At 38.4% G+C, this 21,366-nt stretch overlaps 1 protein-coding gene across 4 annotated transcripts in view; it reads left to right on the top strand.

Annotated features, from left to right (window-relative positions):
* The window catches only part of TXK (TXK tyrosine kinase), a 110,290-nt gene that overhangs the window by 31,478 nt on the left and 57,446 nt on the right, over positions 1-21,366 (top strand). For all 4 annotated transcript variants that reach the window (XR_004267508.1, XR_004267507.1, XM_032274106.1 and 1 more), the window contains exons 7-10: positions 8,748-8,827; positions 9,766-9,893; positions 14,210-14,284; positions 17,376-17,547. Coding sequence is in view for 2 of the 4 variants with exons in the window: in XM_032274106.1 (XP_032129997.1) it covers positions 8,748-8,827; positions 9,766-9,893; positions 14,210-14,284; positions 17,376-17,547 (455 nt within the window). In the remaining 2 variants the exon portion in view is untranslated. The remainder of the gene's footprint in view (positions 1-8,747; positions 8,828-9,765; positions 9,894-14,209; positions 14,285-17,375; positions 17,548-21,366) is intronic.

The following is a 21,366-nucleotide window of genomic DNA, read 5'->3' as shown; positions in this document are numbered from 1 at the left end:
ATGTGTGTGTATTACTATTATTATTTTTTTGAGACGGAGTTTCACCCTTGCTACCCAGGCTAGAGTGCAATGGTACGATCTCGGCTCACCGCAACCCCCACCTCCTGGGTTCAAGCAATTTTCCTGTCTCAGCCTACCAGGTAGCTGGGTCTACAGGTGTGCACCACCATGTCCAGCTAATTTTTGTATTTTCAGTAGAGACGGGATTTCACCATGTTGACCAGGATGGCCTCGATCTCTTGACCTCATGATCCACCCACCTCAGCCTCCCAAAGTGCTGGGATTGTAGGCGTGAGCCACCGCGCCCAGCCTATAATTTTTTTTTGAGACATGGAATCGCTCTGTCACCCAGGCTGGAGTGCAGTGGCTCGATCACAGCTGACTGAAGTCTTGACCTCCTGGGCTCAAAGCTATCTTCCCACCTCAGCCTCCTGAGTAGCTGGGACTACAGGCATACCACCATGCCTGGGTAGTTTCTTTGTATTTTTAATAGAGATGGGGTTTTACCTTGTTGCCCAGCTGGTCTTGAACTGCTGAGCTTAAGTGATCAGGCTGGCTCTGCCTCCCAAAGTGCTGAGATTACAGGTGTGAGCCACCATTCCTAGCCTGGAGTCTGTATTCGTGTTGCTCATTATAACCTTTGCACCAAGTATAAACTCGATCATCAGGAACTTAGGTTATACTCATTAAAAACACAAAGAAAAACACATGCTGCCCCACCTTCTTTGTTCTTTGGAAGCAAAAGAAAGAGTTGAATAGCCAAAATACCAAACTCAGATCAGAACTGCTCATAGTTTAAATTTCCAGCTGTAGATAAACATTAACTGTGGGTAAACGTAGAGTCAGAACTAGAAACTAGGTAAGAGGTATTTGTGTCATTATGCTCTGCTGTGGGATGTTGAGGAAATCTAGAAATACGAATGAGAAAGGATCAGTTCTGTAACTCAAAACTCAATGCCAGTAATGGCACAGGACACAATGAAGACCCACTTCATAGCAGAGGCTAGGCAGAGAATGAGGGACACAGGCCCATCCTCAGGTGACCGCGCAGATGGAGACTGGACAGGCCTCACTTGCTTGGAGGAAATTGAGTGGGGCAGCAAATATTCTATCTTCCTGGTATGGTCATGGCAAATGGCCTTTTGTGAGGTGAAACTAATAGGTCCAACATGGAGAAATAAAATGTTATGACAGGTGGACAGAACCAGAGAAGGAAGGTCCCAGAGGAGGTCCACAGTCAGCACACTGGGCACAGGTAATATGGCTGAAATCACTGGGCTGTGCAGATTCAGGATAAGAGCTTCTGCATCTGAAAAGAAGCCAGACAAGGTCAGATCTCTACAGAGACTTGAAGAGTGAATTATACGCACAGGCCCACAATCCAGATATGTGAAATATTAAAATTTGGCCATGACATTAAAAAAACCAATTACAGCTACAGGAAGCCCACCGCTTCATCTTTTTGGTCCTCTGTCATTCCCCAGACTCAGTCACAACAGCAAGGTATGTTCCCGTTTTGTCCATGTGTTTATATTTTGATCATGTATGCATGCACATAAACAACCTATAACATTATTTTATGTATTTTACCATTTGACAGAAGGAGATCATATGTATGTTGATTTTTTAGTTAAACATGTTTTCAAAGTTTATTGATATGGGTACCTATACTGTAGATCAAACACATTCCTTTAACTGTATATTAGTGTATTTCATGATATGACTATATAAAATTGTATTCAGTATGGATAAACATTCAAAATGTTCCTAATTTGTTACTGTTACAAACAGTTCTGCAATGAATTTTCTTATAAATGTCAAGTTGTACACAAGGGTGAAATGGAATTATGTGGTCACAGGGTATGTGCAGGTTTAACATTATTAGATATTTTCAAAACATGATGCAAAATGGTTACACTAATTTAGGCTCTTGTGGTGAATGAGATAAACTGGTTCCCAACATTCTTGCCAGCAGGTGGCAAGTAGTTTCACACTTTTTTTTTTCAATTCGTTGGGTGAGAAATTTTATACCTTTTCAAACATTTTCTTGATTACCAGTGTAGTTGAGTTACTTTTGAAGTGTCTGTAGGCTGATTGAGCTTACTCTTCTGTGACATGCCTGTTAATATTTTTTGTTCATTTTTCCTGTAGTGCTTGCCTTTTTAACCTATAAGTCTATATTTAAAAAATATAGCTGGGTGTGGTGACTTAAGCCTGTAATCCCAGCACTTTGGGAGGCCGAAGCAGGTGGATCATTTGAGATCAGGAGGTTGAGACCAGCCTGGCTAACATGGTGAAACCCCATCTCTACTGAAAATATAAAAATTAGCCGGGTGTGGTGGTGCATGCCTGTAATCCCAGCTACCCAGGAGGTTGAGGCTGGAGAATCGCTTGAACCTGGGAGGTGGAGATTGCAGTGAGCCGAGATCATGCCACTGCATTCCAGCCTGGGTGACAGAATGAGACTCCGTCTCAAAAAAATCAATTAAAAAGAATGATAAAAAGTATATCCAGAATACCAATCCTTTTTGTCAGTTATGCATTATAAATATACTCTTCTGGCTTCTGGCTTTTAAGAAAACTTTACATGTTTTCCTTTCTTGCATAGAATTTAAAAAGGTTTATGTGGTCACATTTCTCAAATTTTCCTTTATTATCTGTGCTTTTTTTTTTTTTTTCTTAGTGTAAAAAGTTTTTCTTCCAACTGAAGTCATAAATGGATTCTCTATTTTCTTTTAAATGTATTAAGGATTTGCTTTTCACACCTGGGTCTTTATCGGAAATGTGTGTGTATGTGTGTATAATGCATGGGATATTTAAAATATACATATTCTTCCTATGTATCTTAAAAATGTTTTTGTAATTTATATATTTTCTAATTTTTATTTTAAAAATACACCTGGATTAAACCATATTTGTCATGAAGCATTTAAAATACATATTCTGGTTTGGGTTTCCTGATATTTTATTCAGCATATTATGTTCAAAGCATGTTATGTTCAAAAGGAAGCCTGGCTTATAATTTTCTGTTCTCTTTGTTTTAGTATAAAGGTTACATTAACATCATAAAATGAGTTAAGGGATAGGGCTTTGTCTTTCTTTCCAATCTGTGGAATAGTTGATATTGGCTGGTTAGGAACCATAACTGTCTTGTAAGAGAGTCCAGATATGCTACTTTTACAAAAAGGTAGATATGTGACTACTGATTGAATTTCCTTTTCTTTTTGGAATGTTTGATAATTTATATTTACCTAGAGAATTGCCTATTTTAAATTTATTTTCAAATTTGTTCCATTAACAATTCATAGCAATATCCTATAATTTGTATTTATTTTATATTTCAATATGAAATATAAAATATTATATTTTTGGACCACAGTATGTTCATGTGGTCCAAAATCAAAAGATTTTGGAAAGTTTTCTTCCCTCTTGTCTTGAAGCCACCAATTTCCCTCCCCACAGAAAAACTACTATTAGTTTATTTTGTGTCCTTTCCAAGATATTTAATACATACACAAGTAAGTACAAATATATTTTCTTGTTTTGTTACTTTTACACAAACGATAGCATGCTATATATACTTTTATACATATTATTTTTTCACATAAGTATATATATTTAGAATCTTTCCACATCAGTACACAAAATGTGTCCTCCTTCACTTTACACCTGCATGGTATTCCTTAGTTTGGTTGTATCACAATTTTTAAAAACAATTCTTCATTATGGAAATTAAATGGTAGATATTCTTTCGCTGTTGAAACAGTGCTGCCATCCATAATCTGTACACATATCTTTTCCCATTTATGTGTGTTTGTAGGATAAATCCTCGAAGGTACAAACTCTGGGTCAAATGAAATATACATTTCTAATTTTAATAAATACTGAAATGTCCTCAGTAGTTTATCAATGTATATGCCTACCAGAAATGTAAGCGAGTCTGTTTTCCCATAACCTTTCACCCAGCGCGTTATAAAAAACATCTGGATCTTTGCTCTCTGACACCTCATCTCAGTGTGGATGTCATTTGCATTTCTCTTATTCTGGGAATGCTAAGCATTTTTTATATGATAAATTTTACATGTCTGTATTTCCTTTTCTGTGAACTCTTTGTTCCTATCCTTTGCATAGTATTCTATTGGGTTTTTGATGTTTTTCTCAGAATTTGTAGGACCTATGTAGCCATATTGAGGAAATTAGCCCTTCGTGACATGTGGTGTTATTTCCTGCAGTTTTTCTATTGTCTTGCGGTATTTTGGCCTGAATGGTATTTGAATTTTATATGTATTGCCTTCCCCCTCCCAGGTCATTACAAATGTTCTCACGTTTCTTGATCACTTTAGTGGTTTTATTTTGTGCATTTTTATCTTTGATCCATTTGTAATTTTTCCTGATGTTAGGAGTGAGATATGGATCCGACTTTATTTTTTTCTAGATGCTTACCAAACATCCCCCTTTCTGCACTGACTTGAGATGCCATTTTCATCATAAACAAAATGCCTAATTTGGACTATATCTGGGCTTTCTACTTGGCTTTATTGATCAGCTTGTCTATTCATAGAGGACAATTACACTTTTAAGTACAGAGGCTGTCTCTAGTGTGGCTAGCCTCTCTCATTATTCTTTTTCAGAAATATTCTGGATGTATTAATATATATTTTTTGTCCATATAAGCTTGAGAATCTCCTTGTCTCATTTAAAAAAAAATCTTCCTATTGGTTTGTTGCATTAAATGTACAGATTAATTTGGGAAAAAATTTTCTGGCATTACAAATCAGTGAGGTTTGGAGACCCATTTGTTCCAGAACCCATATATTAATATTAATATGGAAAAAAATTAGATTCATATATCTAGGAAAAATAAGCATAGGTATATTAAACACCTGATGAGAAAAGCAAACATTTTTGTATTCTTCAGGAGCATTTTAGAGTTTTCTTCATACAACTTTTGCATATTTATTTTTGTTTATCTTAAAATATTTCATCTTTTGTGTTGCTGTTGTAAATGAGTATATCTTATTTTTACTTATAAAGCTTTTTATTTCTGTGAATTAATTTTGTAACTGATAATTTGGGTGAATTCTCATGTTTCATGTAGTAGTTTTTCAGTTGATTCTCTTGGTTTTCCAGTATACAATCAGCAGCCAACAGTGATGACTTCAACTCCTCTTTTATAATTTTAACATAGCACTTTTAATTTTTGCCTTTTATTTAGTTGAATTGGCTAGTGTCTCCAGAACAGTATGAATTGCCAGTGATAATAGTAGTGGGGATTATTTCCTTTTTCAGGTTTTTTTTTTTTGACAATCTTGCTCTGTTGCCCAAACTGAATGCAGTGGTGCAATCTCAGCTCACTGCAGCCACTGCCTCCTGGGTTCAAGCAATTCTCATGCCTCAGTCACCCCAGAAGCTGGGATTACAGGCATGTGGCACCACTTTGTATTTTCAGTAGAGGTGGGGTTTTGCTATGTTGGCCAGGTTGGTCTCAAACTCATAGACTTAAGTGATCTGCCTGCCTCAGTCTCCCAAAGTGCTGGGATTACAGGCATGAGCCACTGTGTCCGGCCCTTTTTCAGATTTTATTTGGAATGATTTTCACATATAGCATGATGCTGGATCTGAGACTAAAGTAAATAAGTGCTATTGTGTTAAGGAAGTACACAAACATTCCTATTTTATTAAGAATTACAAAAAATTGATACTAGAAGTTGAAATTTGTCAAACGGCTTTTCAACATCTCTGGGGATGTTCATGTGGTTTTTCTTCTTAGATCTGCTATATAGGTTGGTGTAGAAGTCACTGTGGTTTTTGCCATTACTTTTAGTTACTCTTAACGGAAAAAAACCACAATTGCTTTTACACCGACCTAATAATTTGATAAATTATATTAATAAAATCCCAAATATTAAATTATTCTTACATTCCTGCATGCGATTCTTCTTGGTCATGGTATATCATTCTTTTATGCTACTGAATTTGTTTGTTAATATTTTATTTAGAATTTTTATATTTATACAGGTAAGACTGGTCAGCAGTTTTTTTGTGCACAGTTTTGGCTGTGCCGTTGGTTATTGATACTAAACTCATTTTATACATACAAACTGAAAAGTTTTTCTTCTTTTCATATCATGTGCTCTGGCATAGTTTCATCTCTGTACCATTTTTTCTTTTTTGAGACGGAGTCTCACTCTGTTGCCCAAGCTGGAGTGCAGTGACACAATCTCAGCTCACTGCAACCTCCGCCTCCCGGGTTCAAGCGATTCTCCTGTCTCAGCTTCTGGAGTAGCTGGGATTACAGGCGCCCTCCACCACATATGGCTAATTTTTGTATTTTTAGTAGAGACACGGTTTCACCATATTGGTCAGGCTGATCTTGAACTCCTGACCTCAGGTGATCCACCTGCCTTGACCTCCCAAAGTGTTGAAATTACAGGTGTGAGCCACCATGCCTGGCCTCTATACCATTTTTTTCTTTAAGGTTAAGTACATTATAATGTGTGACTATAGTACTATTTAACGTGGTACCTTTTAAAAAACCCAATACATTTTTCTACTCAACAGATCCATTAAGATTTCTACCTCTTCTGGATTCAATTTTGATAAATTTTATGTCTTACTATTTATTATCCATTTAATTCATGTTTCCAAATTTGTTGTATAGAATCAAGTAAATTTCTTAATTTTTACTGGATCATTGATAATTTTCTCCTTGTGATTTATTTTTCATTGATTTTCACCATTATTTAATGATTAGGTTAATTAGCAGTTTATTAATTTTCCCTAAGCAACCAGATTTTAAACTTACTAGTCATATTATATTCTTACTTTAATAATTTATTTTATATTTTGTCTTTATCAATTTATTTCTTTTACTTGACTTGGGTTTATTTTATGTTTTTTTTTTTTAATTTTATGTTTTTAATCCTAACTTCTTGAGTTGAATATGCTTATTTGTATTGCTTTTGTTTATTTTTATAAGTAATAAGACTATGAATTTATTTCTGAGTACTGTTTGAACTGCATAGCAGAGTTGCTAATATGTTGTGTTTCATTATTACTTTCTAGATATTTTTTACTTTTATTTAAATTTCTTTGAGCTATATGAAAGACAATTTAAAAGGCCGGGTGTGGTGGCTTACACCTGTAATCCCAGTACTTTGGGAGGCCAAGGTGGGCGGATTACTTGAGATCAGGATTTCAAGACCAGCCTGGCCAACATGGTGAAACCTTGTCTCTACTAAAAATACAAAAATTAACTGGGCATGGTGGTATGTGCCTGTAATCCCAGCTACTGGGGAGGCTGAGGCAGGAGAATTGCTTGAACCTGGGAGGTAGAGGTTGCAGTGAGCCAACATCATGCCATTGCACTGTAGCCTGGATGACGAAGTGGGACTCCATTTCAAAAAAAAGAAAAAAGGAAGGAAGGAAGGAAGACAGAAAGAAAGAAAGAGAAAGAAAAAGAAAATGTAAAACTCTATAGATGATAGGAGATTTTTACTTTTGGGTTAGTTATTAATTTCCGGTTTTATTGCTTTGTAGTCAGAAAATCTTGCTTGTACTCTTTCTACTTTGCTTCTTTGAAGAGATCACCACATATGCAACTTTTATTTGTATGCACATTATATATGCTTGTTTGTGTATATTATATACATATACACAATACATTCAACTTTATTTTTTCATCTCTGTCTTTTGCATCTTGTGTCCCATGTGGTATGTAACAGAAAACTTGTATATCGTTGGAATACAGTAAAAGCTAGATTTTATTATTTCAAATGGCTGCAAGAGATTGTTTGGTTAAAGCAATTGGACCAAGGATTAAAGCTTATATCTTGATGAATATCTGAAATGAGAAGGAGAAGACTCTACTTAATATAATACGTTTACCTTGAGGGTCAGACCATGCTATTTGGGTTCTGCAATTCTCAAGCATATTGTAAAGGATGCCAGCACTTCATGAATGCAAAATTCTATGGATTTGACAAGATTCTGAGATATATTTTTCCTCTTCCTGAGCATAAGCACACTCAGTAAAGCTAAAACGTTTTACAATATCAAATAAGTGAATCAAAACAACTCAACATTCAAGATTCTTTGAAAGCAATTTACAGCTTTATTGGCGTCTCCCAAAGAATATCAATAGGAATCTAATTTATAACGTAATTTCAGATTTATTATCATGTTCTCCCCTTTACTATTTCTCTTTATCTTTCCCATACCCCTACTGCAACTAATATGGTTCTTCTTGCTTTTCTTTTCAGACTCCCCCAAATTTGTTCTTTCTCCATCCTTCCCATGAACTCTGGTCTCCTTCCCTATTGCTTACATGCTCAACTGTGTTTCTCCCTGTCTTGTTGCTCTTCTTCCAAAATACAACCTGGTCAGTTTGTCTCAGAGTTCTTTCTATTCTACAGTGATTTTTAAAAATCCATTATCCTGATCAATATAACAAAAATAACTAAGCAGTAGGGAACAAGGTTGTCAAATAGAGAATTTTTCTTAGAAAAATCAGCCACAATATTTTAAAATACATTATAAATGCCTGTCTCAATTATATTTTATTTTATAGATGTGACTTCAAAATCTATAGGAATGATAAGATTTTGTGTACTTATAAAGACAATCTAATTCTTTATTTTCAGAATATAGTAGGTTGCTTATTTATGGTAAGTAAATATAGCTTTGATTTTCATCCCTTTCTTTCTAAGAAGGAATAACTTATTCAATAAATGATTTTTTTTTTGCAGTCTAAAGAAGGTGCATTTATTGTCAGAGATTCGAGACATTTAGGATCCTACACAATTTCTGTATTTATAGGAGCTAGAAGGTAAGCACTTGTGATTTTGGTTACTGTAGAAATAATCCCTGGGACAGTCTCCATCACATAGACAATGTTAGTGAGAACTTAGCTTAGGGAAAAGATTGCTGGCCTGGAAGTTAGAAAAACTTCCAGGCCGTAATATACTCTTAGCATGCTCTGGGTGACACTGGATAAGTTTCTTAATCTCTCTTGTCTTCCTTTTCTCAACCATCAAGTAAAGAGGGGGAGATTAGTTGTAGCAGACACTGTTGGGCGCTTTCCTCATATCCCCTGGACTATTCTGGGATTCACCTGCAGAAAGGTCTCCTGCACTTAGAAAGCTTCCTGTGTCTGTCTGCCTGAGGACGTTCTGTGGCTGTGGGAACTTGTGGGCCCATGGCTAAGCTGAAAGTGCCTGAGAGGTAACATCCCAGGAGCAACCCTATGTTAAAGAAAATGGGAGTTGGTGGATATATATCTCAGCTTCTTTTGCATTTCAGTGGGACAATTGTGAAATGTGTTCCCCAGCCTCTCCTAGGTTCCTAGAAGCGTTGAGCCCCAATTGCCCATAGTAGCAACCTACTAACTAATGCACCTGGCATTGGGTTTTCCTCCCTTCCTTGTCTTACATCTCCAATTGCTCACAGTGCGTGTGTTCATTCATTTAACCAATACTTGATATTCAGTATGTACTTAGATTGATTCATTATGAGATCTACTTTTTTGGACAGTAGTCTTGTCACTCAGACAACTTTGGCTGAAGTTATGTTTGAATCTAAGGCCCCAAAAATTTAGCTGAGGAATTTTCTTGGCATGGGGAGGCACTTGTTGAATTTAGTCAATCCAGTTCTCAGTGTAGTGTTGCTAGGATGAGTTTTAGAACTGGAGTCCTGTTGTTTAATGAGTTGGCTTAGTTCCAAAGTGACCTTTCACTCTTCTAGTAATTCACATTTTCTTGATTGTAGAAGTACGGAGGCTACCATAAAACATTATCAGATAAAAAAGAATGACTCAGGACAGTGGTACGTGGCTGAAAGACACCTCTTTCAATCAATTCCCGAGTTAATCTGGTATCACCAGCACAATGCAGCCGGTAAGTAGGGAACTTCAAGCTGGGTGAGTCAGGGAGCCAAGCCCTTGATGACCAATGCATCTTTAGTATCAGACACTCGACAGGAGCAAATCTCCCTGTAGAAATAGTTTAAGAGCTTGAAATACAGCCTGTCGTTTGAGCAATTCTCTTTCTTATTGATGCCTCTTCATTTTTCTAGTTGGTGGGGGCAAGAGGTAGGTCAATTTCTTATATTTCTGCCAGGTTAGAAACATGATAGCTGATGGAGATGCAAATAGTTGTCAATCATTATGCATTTGTTCTGGAAATTTACATAGGGCTAAATGTAATAAGATTTCAAATACCCTAAATAATGATGCTTTTTTCCCTTTGCCCCCATAAATCTGCTCTCTAGACAATTGCAATAGAAAATTACCCTTATGTCTCTCATTCTCTGTTCTTTCTTGTTTGAAGAATATAAAAAGTCACAGAGAACACAGCCTTTCACAGTTACAATTTAGCCTGACTATACCAGAGGCACAGTTAACCCATCTCCCCACCTATTGTTTGCAATAATTGCTATTTGTGCAAACCTATCATCTGTGAAAAGATATAGGAACCCAGAAAGTTCCACCAGAATTACAATCATATCTCTGGCCTTCAGCCCTCGCTCAACCTGTGCTGAACTACTTTGAGCCCATGGGGAATCTTCTTAGCATTGCAGAATTTAGAATCCACTGTAACTTTTCATATTATTTTGACATCTTGTCATGTATTTCTGTTTTACATTTCTCTCATGAAAAGTGTTGACAAAAAAATTCCTTTTGGAAAGAGCTCACTTTTCCATTACACTAGTTCTAAGTATCAGGAATATATCAAAGGACATTTTTATCCTCTTGTGGGATGCATTCACGTGGATGTTCCAGGCAATCACTGGAAGTTTGGTTAAGGAGTGAGGGTAAAATGTCTAGGTGGGGCCATAAAGGTCATAGCTGTAGCTAGAGATAGAATCAAGAGGTCAGTTCTGAATTTTCTCCTTTACATTTTTCTTTCTCCTTCCTCCAAAGAAAAAACTTGAGAAAGAGTGCTTATGGTGATTAGGTTGCATGAGGTTATATGAGGGCTTTAACCTCAGCTAGGTCTTAGAGTCACTGGTAGCATCCATTCCTGTTCTCTGTTCAAACTTTTACCATTCTCAAGACTCCTTTACCAGAATTAACCACTGCCCTATTAGCAAATCTCCTGTCTGTCTACATCATTAGGAAAAGTGAAGCCACCAGGCATGAGCAACGTCCGTCTCATCTTCTGTCCCCATGCTCTCTTACCCCATTCCCTTCAGTAGTAGTGAGGCCATGCCTGTGCTCTTGCTCTTGCCTGCCATCCACTGTTACTTTCTCTTCTGTTTCTCTTATGTTCTTTTGTCTTTCTCCCTTTAGCCCTTAACCCTATAAACATGCTTAAGATTTTCTTATCCTAAAAACAAAAACAACTCTCCCCCCTCTGCCCTAAGTCTTTCTCTGTTTACACATTGCTCTTGTGTGTCACACTTTTGGAAAAATATATCCACATCCTCTGTCTCCGCTTCCTCATTTTCCATTTACTTTTTAAACATCTACGATCTGTCTTCTGCTTTCAGCACTCCATGTTTGACCAGTGGCCCTATATTGACAGTACAGTGATGTTTTCTGGTTTTCCTGTGTGCAGATCCTCTCTGCTGCATTTGGCAGTGTCACTTGTTGCTCCATCAGTGTTTGACATCACCCCCTTTTGGCCTTCTCTAACTCCCAATAGTTCCTACTGGGTCTTCCCAAGGTGTCCTACTTCTACTCTTCCCTTAAATATTGGTTTTCCTCAGGAATCCATCCATGATCACTTCTCTTCTCAACTTAGGCATCTCTCTTTGCATAATCTTCTGTCTTGTAGACAGAGGCACTTGCAATTCCCGTAGGCCTTGAACTTCACTGATGAAGTAGGATGCTTCATGTTATACCATTACTCTCACTCCAAGTCTCCTCTTTCTGTTGTCTCTTTCAGGTAATACTAGCACCATTCAGCCCATTTGTATGGGTTGGAAGCATATAAATTAAGTAGATGCTTCTTTTTCTTTTTTGAGACGGAGTCTCACTCTGTAGCTCAGGCTGGAGTGCAGTGGCATGAAATAGATGCTTCTTAATACCTCACTTCTGATTAATTATCAAATGCAATTGATTTCATATTCTAACTTGTGTCTCCTGTAGATCCCTGCCTCTCCCTTCTTCTAGTGCTGCCCTAATCATTGCTCACTAGGACAGCTGCAATAGCCTCTTAACTGGTCTCATTGCCACCAGTGTTGATTTCCCCTTAATCCATTCTGCTAGTACCAGAGTGATCTATCAGAAATGTTAATCTGGTGGGGGGCAGTGGCTCATACCTGTTATTCCAGCACTTTGGGAGCCTGAGGTGGGTGGGTCACCTGAGGTCAGAAGTTCAAGACCAGCCTGGCCAACATGGTGAAACCCTGTCTCTACTAAAAATTACAAAATTAGCCACTCATGGTGGCACATGCCTTTAATCCCAGCTACTTGAGAGGCTGAGGCAGCAGAATCGCTTGAACCTGGGAGGCGGAGGTTGCAGTGAGCTGAGATCACACCATTGCACTCCAGCCTGGGCAATAAGAATGAAACTCCATCTCAAAAAAAAAAAAAAAAAAAAAAAAAAAAGGATATATAAAACTGACTGTGCCCTCCCACTTGGGACTTTTCAATAGCTTCCTCTCACCTGCAGGAAAATGTAATGCTCCCTAGGATGGCTTATGAGGCCCATTGTACCCAGAATGCTTTCTACCTCTCCAGTGTAATTTGTCTCACTCTACCTCCTGAGTTTTGCTCAAGTACCCACCATCATGCTCCACACTGCTACGTTTCATCTCATGCTGTTTCCTCTGCTTAGAAAGTCCTTCATAGTTTCTCCTCATGGGTTAAGTCCATGTGTTAGTTTCATCTTAGTCATTTTCTCCTGGAAGACTTCTTTGAGTCCAACAATGTGTTAAGTGCTCTTTCTTTATGTTCCAAGGCACCCTATATGCATCTCCGGCACGATATTTATTCCTTTCACATTAGAACGGCCTCTCTCTGCCTGTCTTCCCTCACTGAGATAGAACTCCCTGTGGGCAGAGCCCTCATCTTACTCATCTTGGGATCTGCTGGGATCTTTGGGAATCTACCTAGAAGAGTGCCTTGCACACAACAGGCATTTAATATGTGCTTCTTTCTGTTCTTACACTGGTCAAGCTCATTTCTGTCTTCTAGTATTTGCACATGCTGTTTCATCTACCTGGAAGGTTCTTCGTCAATCAACATCAGCATAGCTGTCATCTTGTTAGAAAGGCCTTCCCTGAGCACCCACTCTAAAGTAACTATATGTTATCTAGGCTGCCTTGCACTTAATCATCATCATCTACTTGTTCTTGTGTGTGCATGTACTTGTTTATTTTCTCTTCCTCTCATAGAATGTAATCTTCATGAGGGCAGGGATAATCAGTCTTGTTCACTACTGTCTCCCAACATCTAGCTAGTGCTTGGCACATACCAGGCTTTCAATAAATATTAGTTGGATAAATAAATAATAAATGATTGATTATTAAACTAAATTGAAATGTAAGGTATATGCCCAAGTGGGTCACTGAAAGGAAAAAAAGAGACATTTAATGTATAGAATTCTATATTTTAACCCAATCAAATGAAGTCTCATTTACTCTACCATGCTATTAAAAAACAAAAAACACAAAGTGTAGAAAATGGGCACACTTCAACACCATTGGTGGATGAATAAACTAGTACAGCCTTTCTGGACACCCTTTTACCTGGAAATCACATTTTATAAGGTGATAATTGAGAGGTACAGACGAATATATGCTCAAGGACATATGACATATTTTATAATAGTGAAATCTTGGAAATAAATGTAAGCTCTGTTTATAGTCAATGACATATATCAATTACATGCATAGTGCAAAAAGCTTGTTACAAATTATTTACATTTTTGTAAAATAATATATTGGATGTGTTCATGTTTTCAATTATGCACATAAAGATTTTTGCAAACATGTTCACCAAGATGATAAGAATCTATCTGTGGATTCTAAAATTTTGTGAGGGATTTTTGGGGGTCATCTTTATACTTTGTTAGATTCTTTAAATTGTATACAGTGAACTTTTTTTTTGGAAAATGTTTTCCAAATGGGAAAATAAGCAAACTAACATGTAGAATGAATTTTGTTAGCCTAATTATTTAAAGAATGATACTATATTCTAGTATATTTCATTCTTTCTTCTATATTGGCAACTAGGCTTGAAATGTTGATTTCTCTTTCTCCATAGGTCTCATGACACGTCTCCGATATCCAGTTGGGCTGATGGGCAGTTGTTTACCGGCCACAGCTGGGTTTAGCTACGGTAAAGTGTGTACACATGATGAAGTAAAATAGCAAATCCAGTAGTAAAGAATCTACTCTGGCTGGGTGCCATGGCTCATGCCTGTTGTAATCCTAGCACTTTGGGAGGCTGAGGCAGGAGGATCACCTAAGGTCAGGGGTTCGAGACTAGCCTGGCCAAAATGGCGACAGCCCATCTCTACTAAAAATACAAAAAATTAGCCAGATTTAGTTAGCTACTTGGGAGGCTGAGGCAGGAGAATCGCTTGAACCCAGGAGGCGGAGGTTGCGGTGAGCCAAGATTGTGCTATTGCACTCCAGCCTGGGCAGCAGAGTGAGACTCTGTCTCTAAATAAATAAATAAAAGAAAAGAATCTACTCCAAGTTCCCTGTTGGTTCTTTGAACCCTCAGCGCTTCTGAAATGTCTATCTCGAAACATTTCTTCTCAAAGTTTAAATGACCCTTCTGAGATGTTTAAATATGTGCATCTTGTAAGGGCAATATAAACTTTGGGGAGAAATGCTTCAGTTTTACTTCAGATTTTACTGTTACATTATCAGTAGCCTTAATCTTTACCCCTTTGATAAGTTACAATTCTTTTTATTTGGATGTTTGCTTTGTTGTTCTTTGGTTACAAGGGTGCCTGGGAATGATTCCTCTCCAAGAGAAGATACTAAAAAGAGCTGCTAAAAGTATCTTCTTCATCCTTTGTTTTCCCAAATAGAATGTGCACAAAGTTCAATTTGAGTCACTTTCTAGCAAATATGCAATTTGTAAAACTGTGAGAATAAATAAGTGCCAGGGAACCCTATTTTCTAATTTGGTGACATTTTTTTCTTTTAAACTTCTCTCATTAGTGGGATTCAGAATATACTGAAGAAAAGTAATAACACAATTATATTGGGAAAGAAGTAACTGGGACTCAGGGTTTCATTAAGTTAAGTGGAATGGAAGCAGGATTTCTAGCTATTATTGGTGCTTGTATTATTCCTCTGGTCCCCAGATGCTATACATAATACAAAGTTCCACCATTAACAATTTATTTAAGTTAAATATGTTCTTTTTAATTTCTTAAAAATAAACTTAAAAAAATTTAAAAACAAATAGAATAGTACACAACTCTATAGCTTGATTTGTTCTGCCTGGTTATAGAAATAGGATCGGACACTATGCATTTTTTTGTATCTGCCTTCCTCCTCACCTCATTACATCTGTGAATTTCGTCCATGGTCCTGGGTGGGGTTGGCTTATTTTCACTGTGGTGCAGTGCTACCCTGCATGACATACCACAACTGATTTAGCCATGCTTCTTTAGATGGCCATTTGGGTTGTTACCAATTTTTTGCAAATAATATATACATTTTACAAATAGCATTGTTAAGAACATTCCTCTGTGTGTTTTGATGAAGTTAAGTGCTCATTTACATTCCAGCATATGTTGGATATATGCTTAAGTGTAGACCTGTTTGGTCACAGGCTATGCATATGTTTAGATTTAGTAGATATAGTCAGTTTTCTAAAGAGCTTATACCAAATTACAGTCCCATCAATAATATATGTTACAGTGGCTCCATACCTTTGCCCTTGCCAATATTTTATTCTAGTTTTTTCCTTACATGTTAGCCAATCTGGTATGTGTAGATTAGACCTCATTATGGTCTAAATTTACATTTCCCTGATGACTCATTATTTTGGTCAATTTGCTTTAGTGGCCATTTGGATATTCTCTTTATGAGAGAATACTCCATTCAACTTTTTTACCCTTAAAAACCTTAGGTTATATGTCTTCTCTAGTTGATGTATTTATATTCAGAATAAGAATTCTATGTTGGTTGTATATTTTAGAAATATCTCCTGTGGCTTAAGTTTTTACTTTCTTAATGGGGGTATTTTTGATGAACATAAGTTTTATGAAGTATAATTTATCAATATTTTTCTTTTTAGTTATAGTCTGTTGATAAATCTATGCTAATTCCAAGGCCATGAATATATCCTCCCATGTTACTTTTAAAACATACCTTCTAGACGGGGCCTGGTGGCTCTTGCCTGTAATCCTAGTAATCTGGGAGGCCGGGGTGGAGGGATTGCCTGAGCTCAGGAGTTTGAGACCAGCCTAGGCAACATGATGAGACAGTGTCTCTACTAAAAATACAAAAATTAGCATGGTGTGGTGGCATGCTTGTAATCCCAGCTACTTGGGGGGCTGAGGCAGGAGAATTGCTTCAACCCAAGAGGTGGAGGTTGCAGTGAGCTGAGATCGTGCCACTCCACTCCAGCCTGGGTGACAGGGCGAGACTCTGTCTCCAAAAAAAAGCAATAATAAAATATAACATACCTACTGTAGGGAGGAGGGAATACTTTGCACAGCTGGTAGAAGGGACTACCAGCCTTTACAACTCTTAAACGCATGATTCGAAAGTTCCAGCAGATGGTGGTGTTGCTGTATAAAAAGGAGACGCTAAAGCCATTAAGTTTGGTACATTTTCAAGAGGATTATTTTAAAAGCAGTTTATTTTATCCTGATTTACTTCTATAAAATGAGAAATATACAGCAACAAATTTCTCTTCAGATATACTCTTAGATATATGTGGGTTAGATTTCTAACACTGAATATGTTTATTAGACGATTTCATTGGACTCTTCCCTAGGAAGAAGAAGTACCAAAGGAGAAAAGCCCTTTAGAGATGAAGGGAGAAGATCAAGAAGAGGAACTGAAATCACAGTTTTATTTGCCTTACAAATTTACTCACCAGGAAAAAAACCAGACTGGGAACATAAATATTTTGGGTCCCAGATCTAGTTTTGGTAGGTTTAGTTTAGAAAGGCACAGAAATGTGTTCACTGTTCTCTTTGGGAACAGAGAGTGCATTTGCTATCCATAATCTGTTGTACAAACATCACCAAGTAAGCAAAGTTTGTGTTTTGAAACTTGAGTTCTTGAATTACATTTAAGCCACAGTGAGTGTATTAAAATGGCTTCAGATCCCCTCCACTTGTTTATAAATTATTTAACCTCTCAGTCAAATAATAGATAATTCCTAAACATTTTCCAGCCCAAAATTTTAACACTCTTTTTTTTCTACTTGTAACATGGGTATTTTACTTTTTCAGAAAAGTGGGAGATAGATCCGTCTGAGTTGGCTTTTATAAAGGAGATTGGAAGCGGTCAGTTTGGAGTGGTCCATTTAGGTGAATGGCGGTCACATATCCAGGTAGCTATCAAGGCCATCAATGAAGGCTCCATGTCTGAAGAGGATTTCATTGAAGAGGCCAAAGTGATGATGTACGTATAGATAATACCCTGGTAAATATTGTACAATGCCCTGGTGTCATGGAAACAACATGAGCTTTGGATGCAGCCATACCTGGATTTGTGTCACAACTTTGCTTAAGCTGGCTGTGTAACCCAGGCACACTATTTGACCTGGGTGTGACCTGGATGAATTATTCTACCTTTCCAAGTCTCAATGTTCTCATCTGTAAAATGGGATGAGAGTGCCTACCTCACTGCATCAATGTGTGAATTAAATAAGAGAATTTTTGTAATAAAGATAAGACAGGAAAATTCCCTTGACCCGTTTGCAGAACCCCTTGCAAAGGGGGTGGCTCATTTACTCAGCTGCTGTGTGCTCAAACCTCTTAAGGGAGTGGGGGCATACAAGTGAGCCAGAGTGAATGCTTTTGGGCTCTGGCCCCACCACAGTGTCTAGAAGTGTTACAATTTTCTTTTGGCTTTGCCTTCTGCCGATAGCTAAGTGTTAACCACCTCAGTGGAGAGTCATGGTGACAGCCTTTTGCACCCTGCCCTCTTGATACCTGGGTCCTTGTATGGCATCCAGGAAGAATCAGGTCACATGGACTTGAAGGATGGTGAATGTACGGATTTTAGCTAGTGGTGGAGTTGGCTCTCAGTGGGAGGAATGGGAAGCTGGAAAGGGGATGGTGTGGGAAGATGATCTTCCCTGAGAGTTCGGCCGTTCTGCGGCCAATCTCCTCTCTGATTGTTGCCAGATAAACTCATCTCAATATTCAGACACTCCTCCTCCTCTCTTCTTTTCTGCTGCACCACTCTGTCACTCTGCCAGTGAAGCTTGGGGTTTATATGGGTACAGGATAGGGGTATGGCAGACTAGAGTGGTCTTGGAAAGGGCAACATCTGGGCGTGAAAACAAGAATGCCTGTTCCCATTTAGGGCTGCAGGTTTCCAGGCTTGAAGGTGAGGATTTTGCTGGGAACTGCCCTCTTCTACCCAGTATTTCCCTGCCTCCTGTCCATATCAGTGACAAGCAAGTGTGTTCTTTCAGCTTAATGATAGGTGCTTTACAAGTACTCTTTTATCCCCCCTTTTCCCAGAAGCAAAAGTGGTTATGTCTTGGTAGTGATATACTGCTCATTTTTTGAAAGGGCATCCTCCAGTGGCCAAAAAGAGTTAATGTTTTTGTAAGGATAAAAAAGTATTTGCTTTCAGAGGACGTAAAGAGTTTAGAACTTTAAAAGAAGTGGCTCTTTGTAGACCATTAGACACAACTCTTCTGTGATTTCCCAGGACAGCATTTTGACTTGGTTGAAACCATTTTTGTGGTTCACAATTGTAACAACTTGAGCTGGACCAGGACAGCCAATAATTAGACCATAGTTCAAATTAACATTCTTTAAATGTTTGTTCAACATTTATTGAGAGGAATAACAATTCTGTGAAGAACAACAACTCCAGATGGAATTATTTAGATTCTGCTCTGTTTTCCAGAGAAATGTATTCCTGACCCACAGTTGCAGAGTCCACGTGGAAAAACAAACAACAATAACAATCAGAGGCAATTAACTGGACCCATTCTCTTTTGAAGGCAGACAGGATATCCTTTGGGGCTCTCAACTCCTATCCCAAGGATCCTATCAAAATATTCTTTCCATTCTCTTACAATAGAATGAATTCCAAGAGAAGTTGTTACAAACACAATTTCCCAGTGACATAAATTCCAAGTGAAGTTGGAATTTATGTTACAATTTCCAAGTGACATCAGCTTCCCAAGGATGTTTTTGTGTGCCTAGATGCCCCAGGCACCTATCTCTGTCTGGCCTTTTTTTCCTGTAACTATCTGTATCTGACCATGGTTTTTCTATACCTAAAGGACAAAAATTGTATTTCTGTGTTGGATTAAATAGGCATAATAAAGAAAGAATGAATGGGAGACCAGTGATTCAGGGAGAGTTAAAATCATATTTGAAACTCTATCAAACAAGAAATAATTGAAGACGTTTAATGTCATGATGAGAGAATTCTTGAAAGGTACAAGCCTGATTGGGCATTTGAGGTCAGGATCTTTGAGGACAGTATTTTCCCTGATTCATTTTGGGAGGCGAAGGTGGGAGGATCACTTGAGCCTAGGAGTTTGAAACCAACCTAGGTAAGATGGTGAAACCCTGCCTCCACAAAAAACACAAAAACTAGCCAGGCATGGTATTGGGCACCTGTAGTCCCAGCTACTCAGGAGACTGAGGTGAGAGGATCAGCTGAGCTCGGCAAGTTGAGGCTAGAGTGAGCCATGATGTCACCACTGTGCTCCAGCCTGAGTGACAGAGTAAGAACCTGTCTCACACACACACACACACACACACACACACACACACACACACCCCTGACTTTTTAAAAAGTGAGGCAGAAAATCTTCAATTCTAACATCCTCTTTATCTTTAAAATAGTTGACATGCATTTAACATACTATCTACCAAGTATATACAGCTTTGCATATATTAGCTCCTTTCTGTGTGTGGTTGAAAATCACTTCTTTCAGGAGGTCTTCTCTGACTATTCTGTTTAAGTTGGCATACCCATGCCAAATGCTTTCTGTTATATCACCTTGTGTTAGTTCCATCAAAGTACTTGTCATACTCTGAAGCTTCATGTGTAGTTGTTTTATTTCTCTCCTGCTAGGATGGAAGCTCTATAATAATAGAACCTCCTAATTATTTCTCCTGTTCAACCTGGTGAGTGCTAAAAGGATGACTAGCATGTAGTTGGTGCTCAAAAAACATATATGGATTACTGAATGAGTTAACGAATCCTCACCACAATTCTACGAGGTAGCTTCTATTAAGATCCCAGCTTTATAGATAAGAAAGAAAATTTAGAAAGCTTATTGTAAACCAAAATGTATCTGAGACAAGTCTTAATTAGTTTAGAAGTTTAATGGGCCATGCCCATGACAGCCTCAGGAGGTCCTGATATATGTGCCCAAGGTGATCAGCCTACAACTTGGTTTTACACATTTTAGGGAGACATAAGACATCAATCTATGCATGTAAGATGTATGTTGGTTTGGTCTGGAAAGGCAAGACAGCTGGTAGTGGTAAAATGGGAGAGTTTGGCCCCCACTTGCAGGACATACGACAGAGGTGCGTCTCTCTGTTCAGCCACCATGATCTCAAAACTTTTGCAGGAGGGGAAGCAGGCAGATGCGCAGGTGCAGGAACAGGGGCAAGCACTTTTGAGCTTTAGCCCCACAGCAGCATCTAGGGGTGGGTGTCTGCAACCCTCAAAGCCCAAGTGGGCCTGTGTTGTAGTGTGCTCTTTTAGATTTGTGGTTCACAGATGGCTTAAGGGTTAACTAGCTCAGTGGACTCTCTGCCTTTTTGCAAGGGCAGGGGGCCAGTGTGACAGCTTTCTGTATCCCAAGCTCTTGTCCAGTGTCCTGGAAGATCGGGTCACACACAAACTTGAAGGATGAATATGGGGTTTTATTAAGTGTTAGAGGTGGCTCTCAGCAGGATGGATGGAAAGCTCGACAGGGGTTGGGGTGGGTAGATGACCTGCCCCTGGAGTTTGGCTGTCTAATAGCTGATTCTCTGACTGTCCCCAGCCAAACTCCTCCCAATGTTCCTTCTCTTCTCTCTTTTGCTGTTCTGTTCTGCCAGTTGTCTGTTCATCTCCTCGTCTGCTTCTGGAGCCTGGAGTTTGGAGTTTATATGGGTACAGGATAGTGGGTGTGGTGGGTCAAAAAGCAACTTTTGGGGCACAGAAACAGGAATGCCTGTTCTCACTTAGGGCCATCAGTATCTAGGCTGAAGGGAGAGGTCTTTCCTGGGGAACTGCCCTCTTCTACCC

The sequence above is a fragment of the Sapajus apella genome, unplaced genomic scaffold (genome assembly GCF_009761245.1).
Source record: "Sapajus apella isolate SASKATOON/1434 unplaced genomic scaffold, GSC_monkey_1.0 scaffold5, whole genome shotgun sequence".
Lineage (NCBI taxonomy): Eukaryota > Metazoa > Chordata > Mammalia > Primates > Cebidae > Sapajus > Sapajus apella.
The sequence above is the reverse complement of the archived record's forward strand: the minus strand, read 5'-3'. Positions and strand labels throughout refer to the sequence as shown.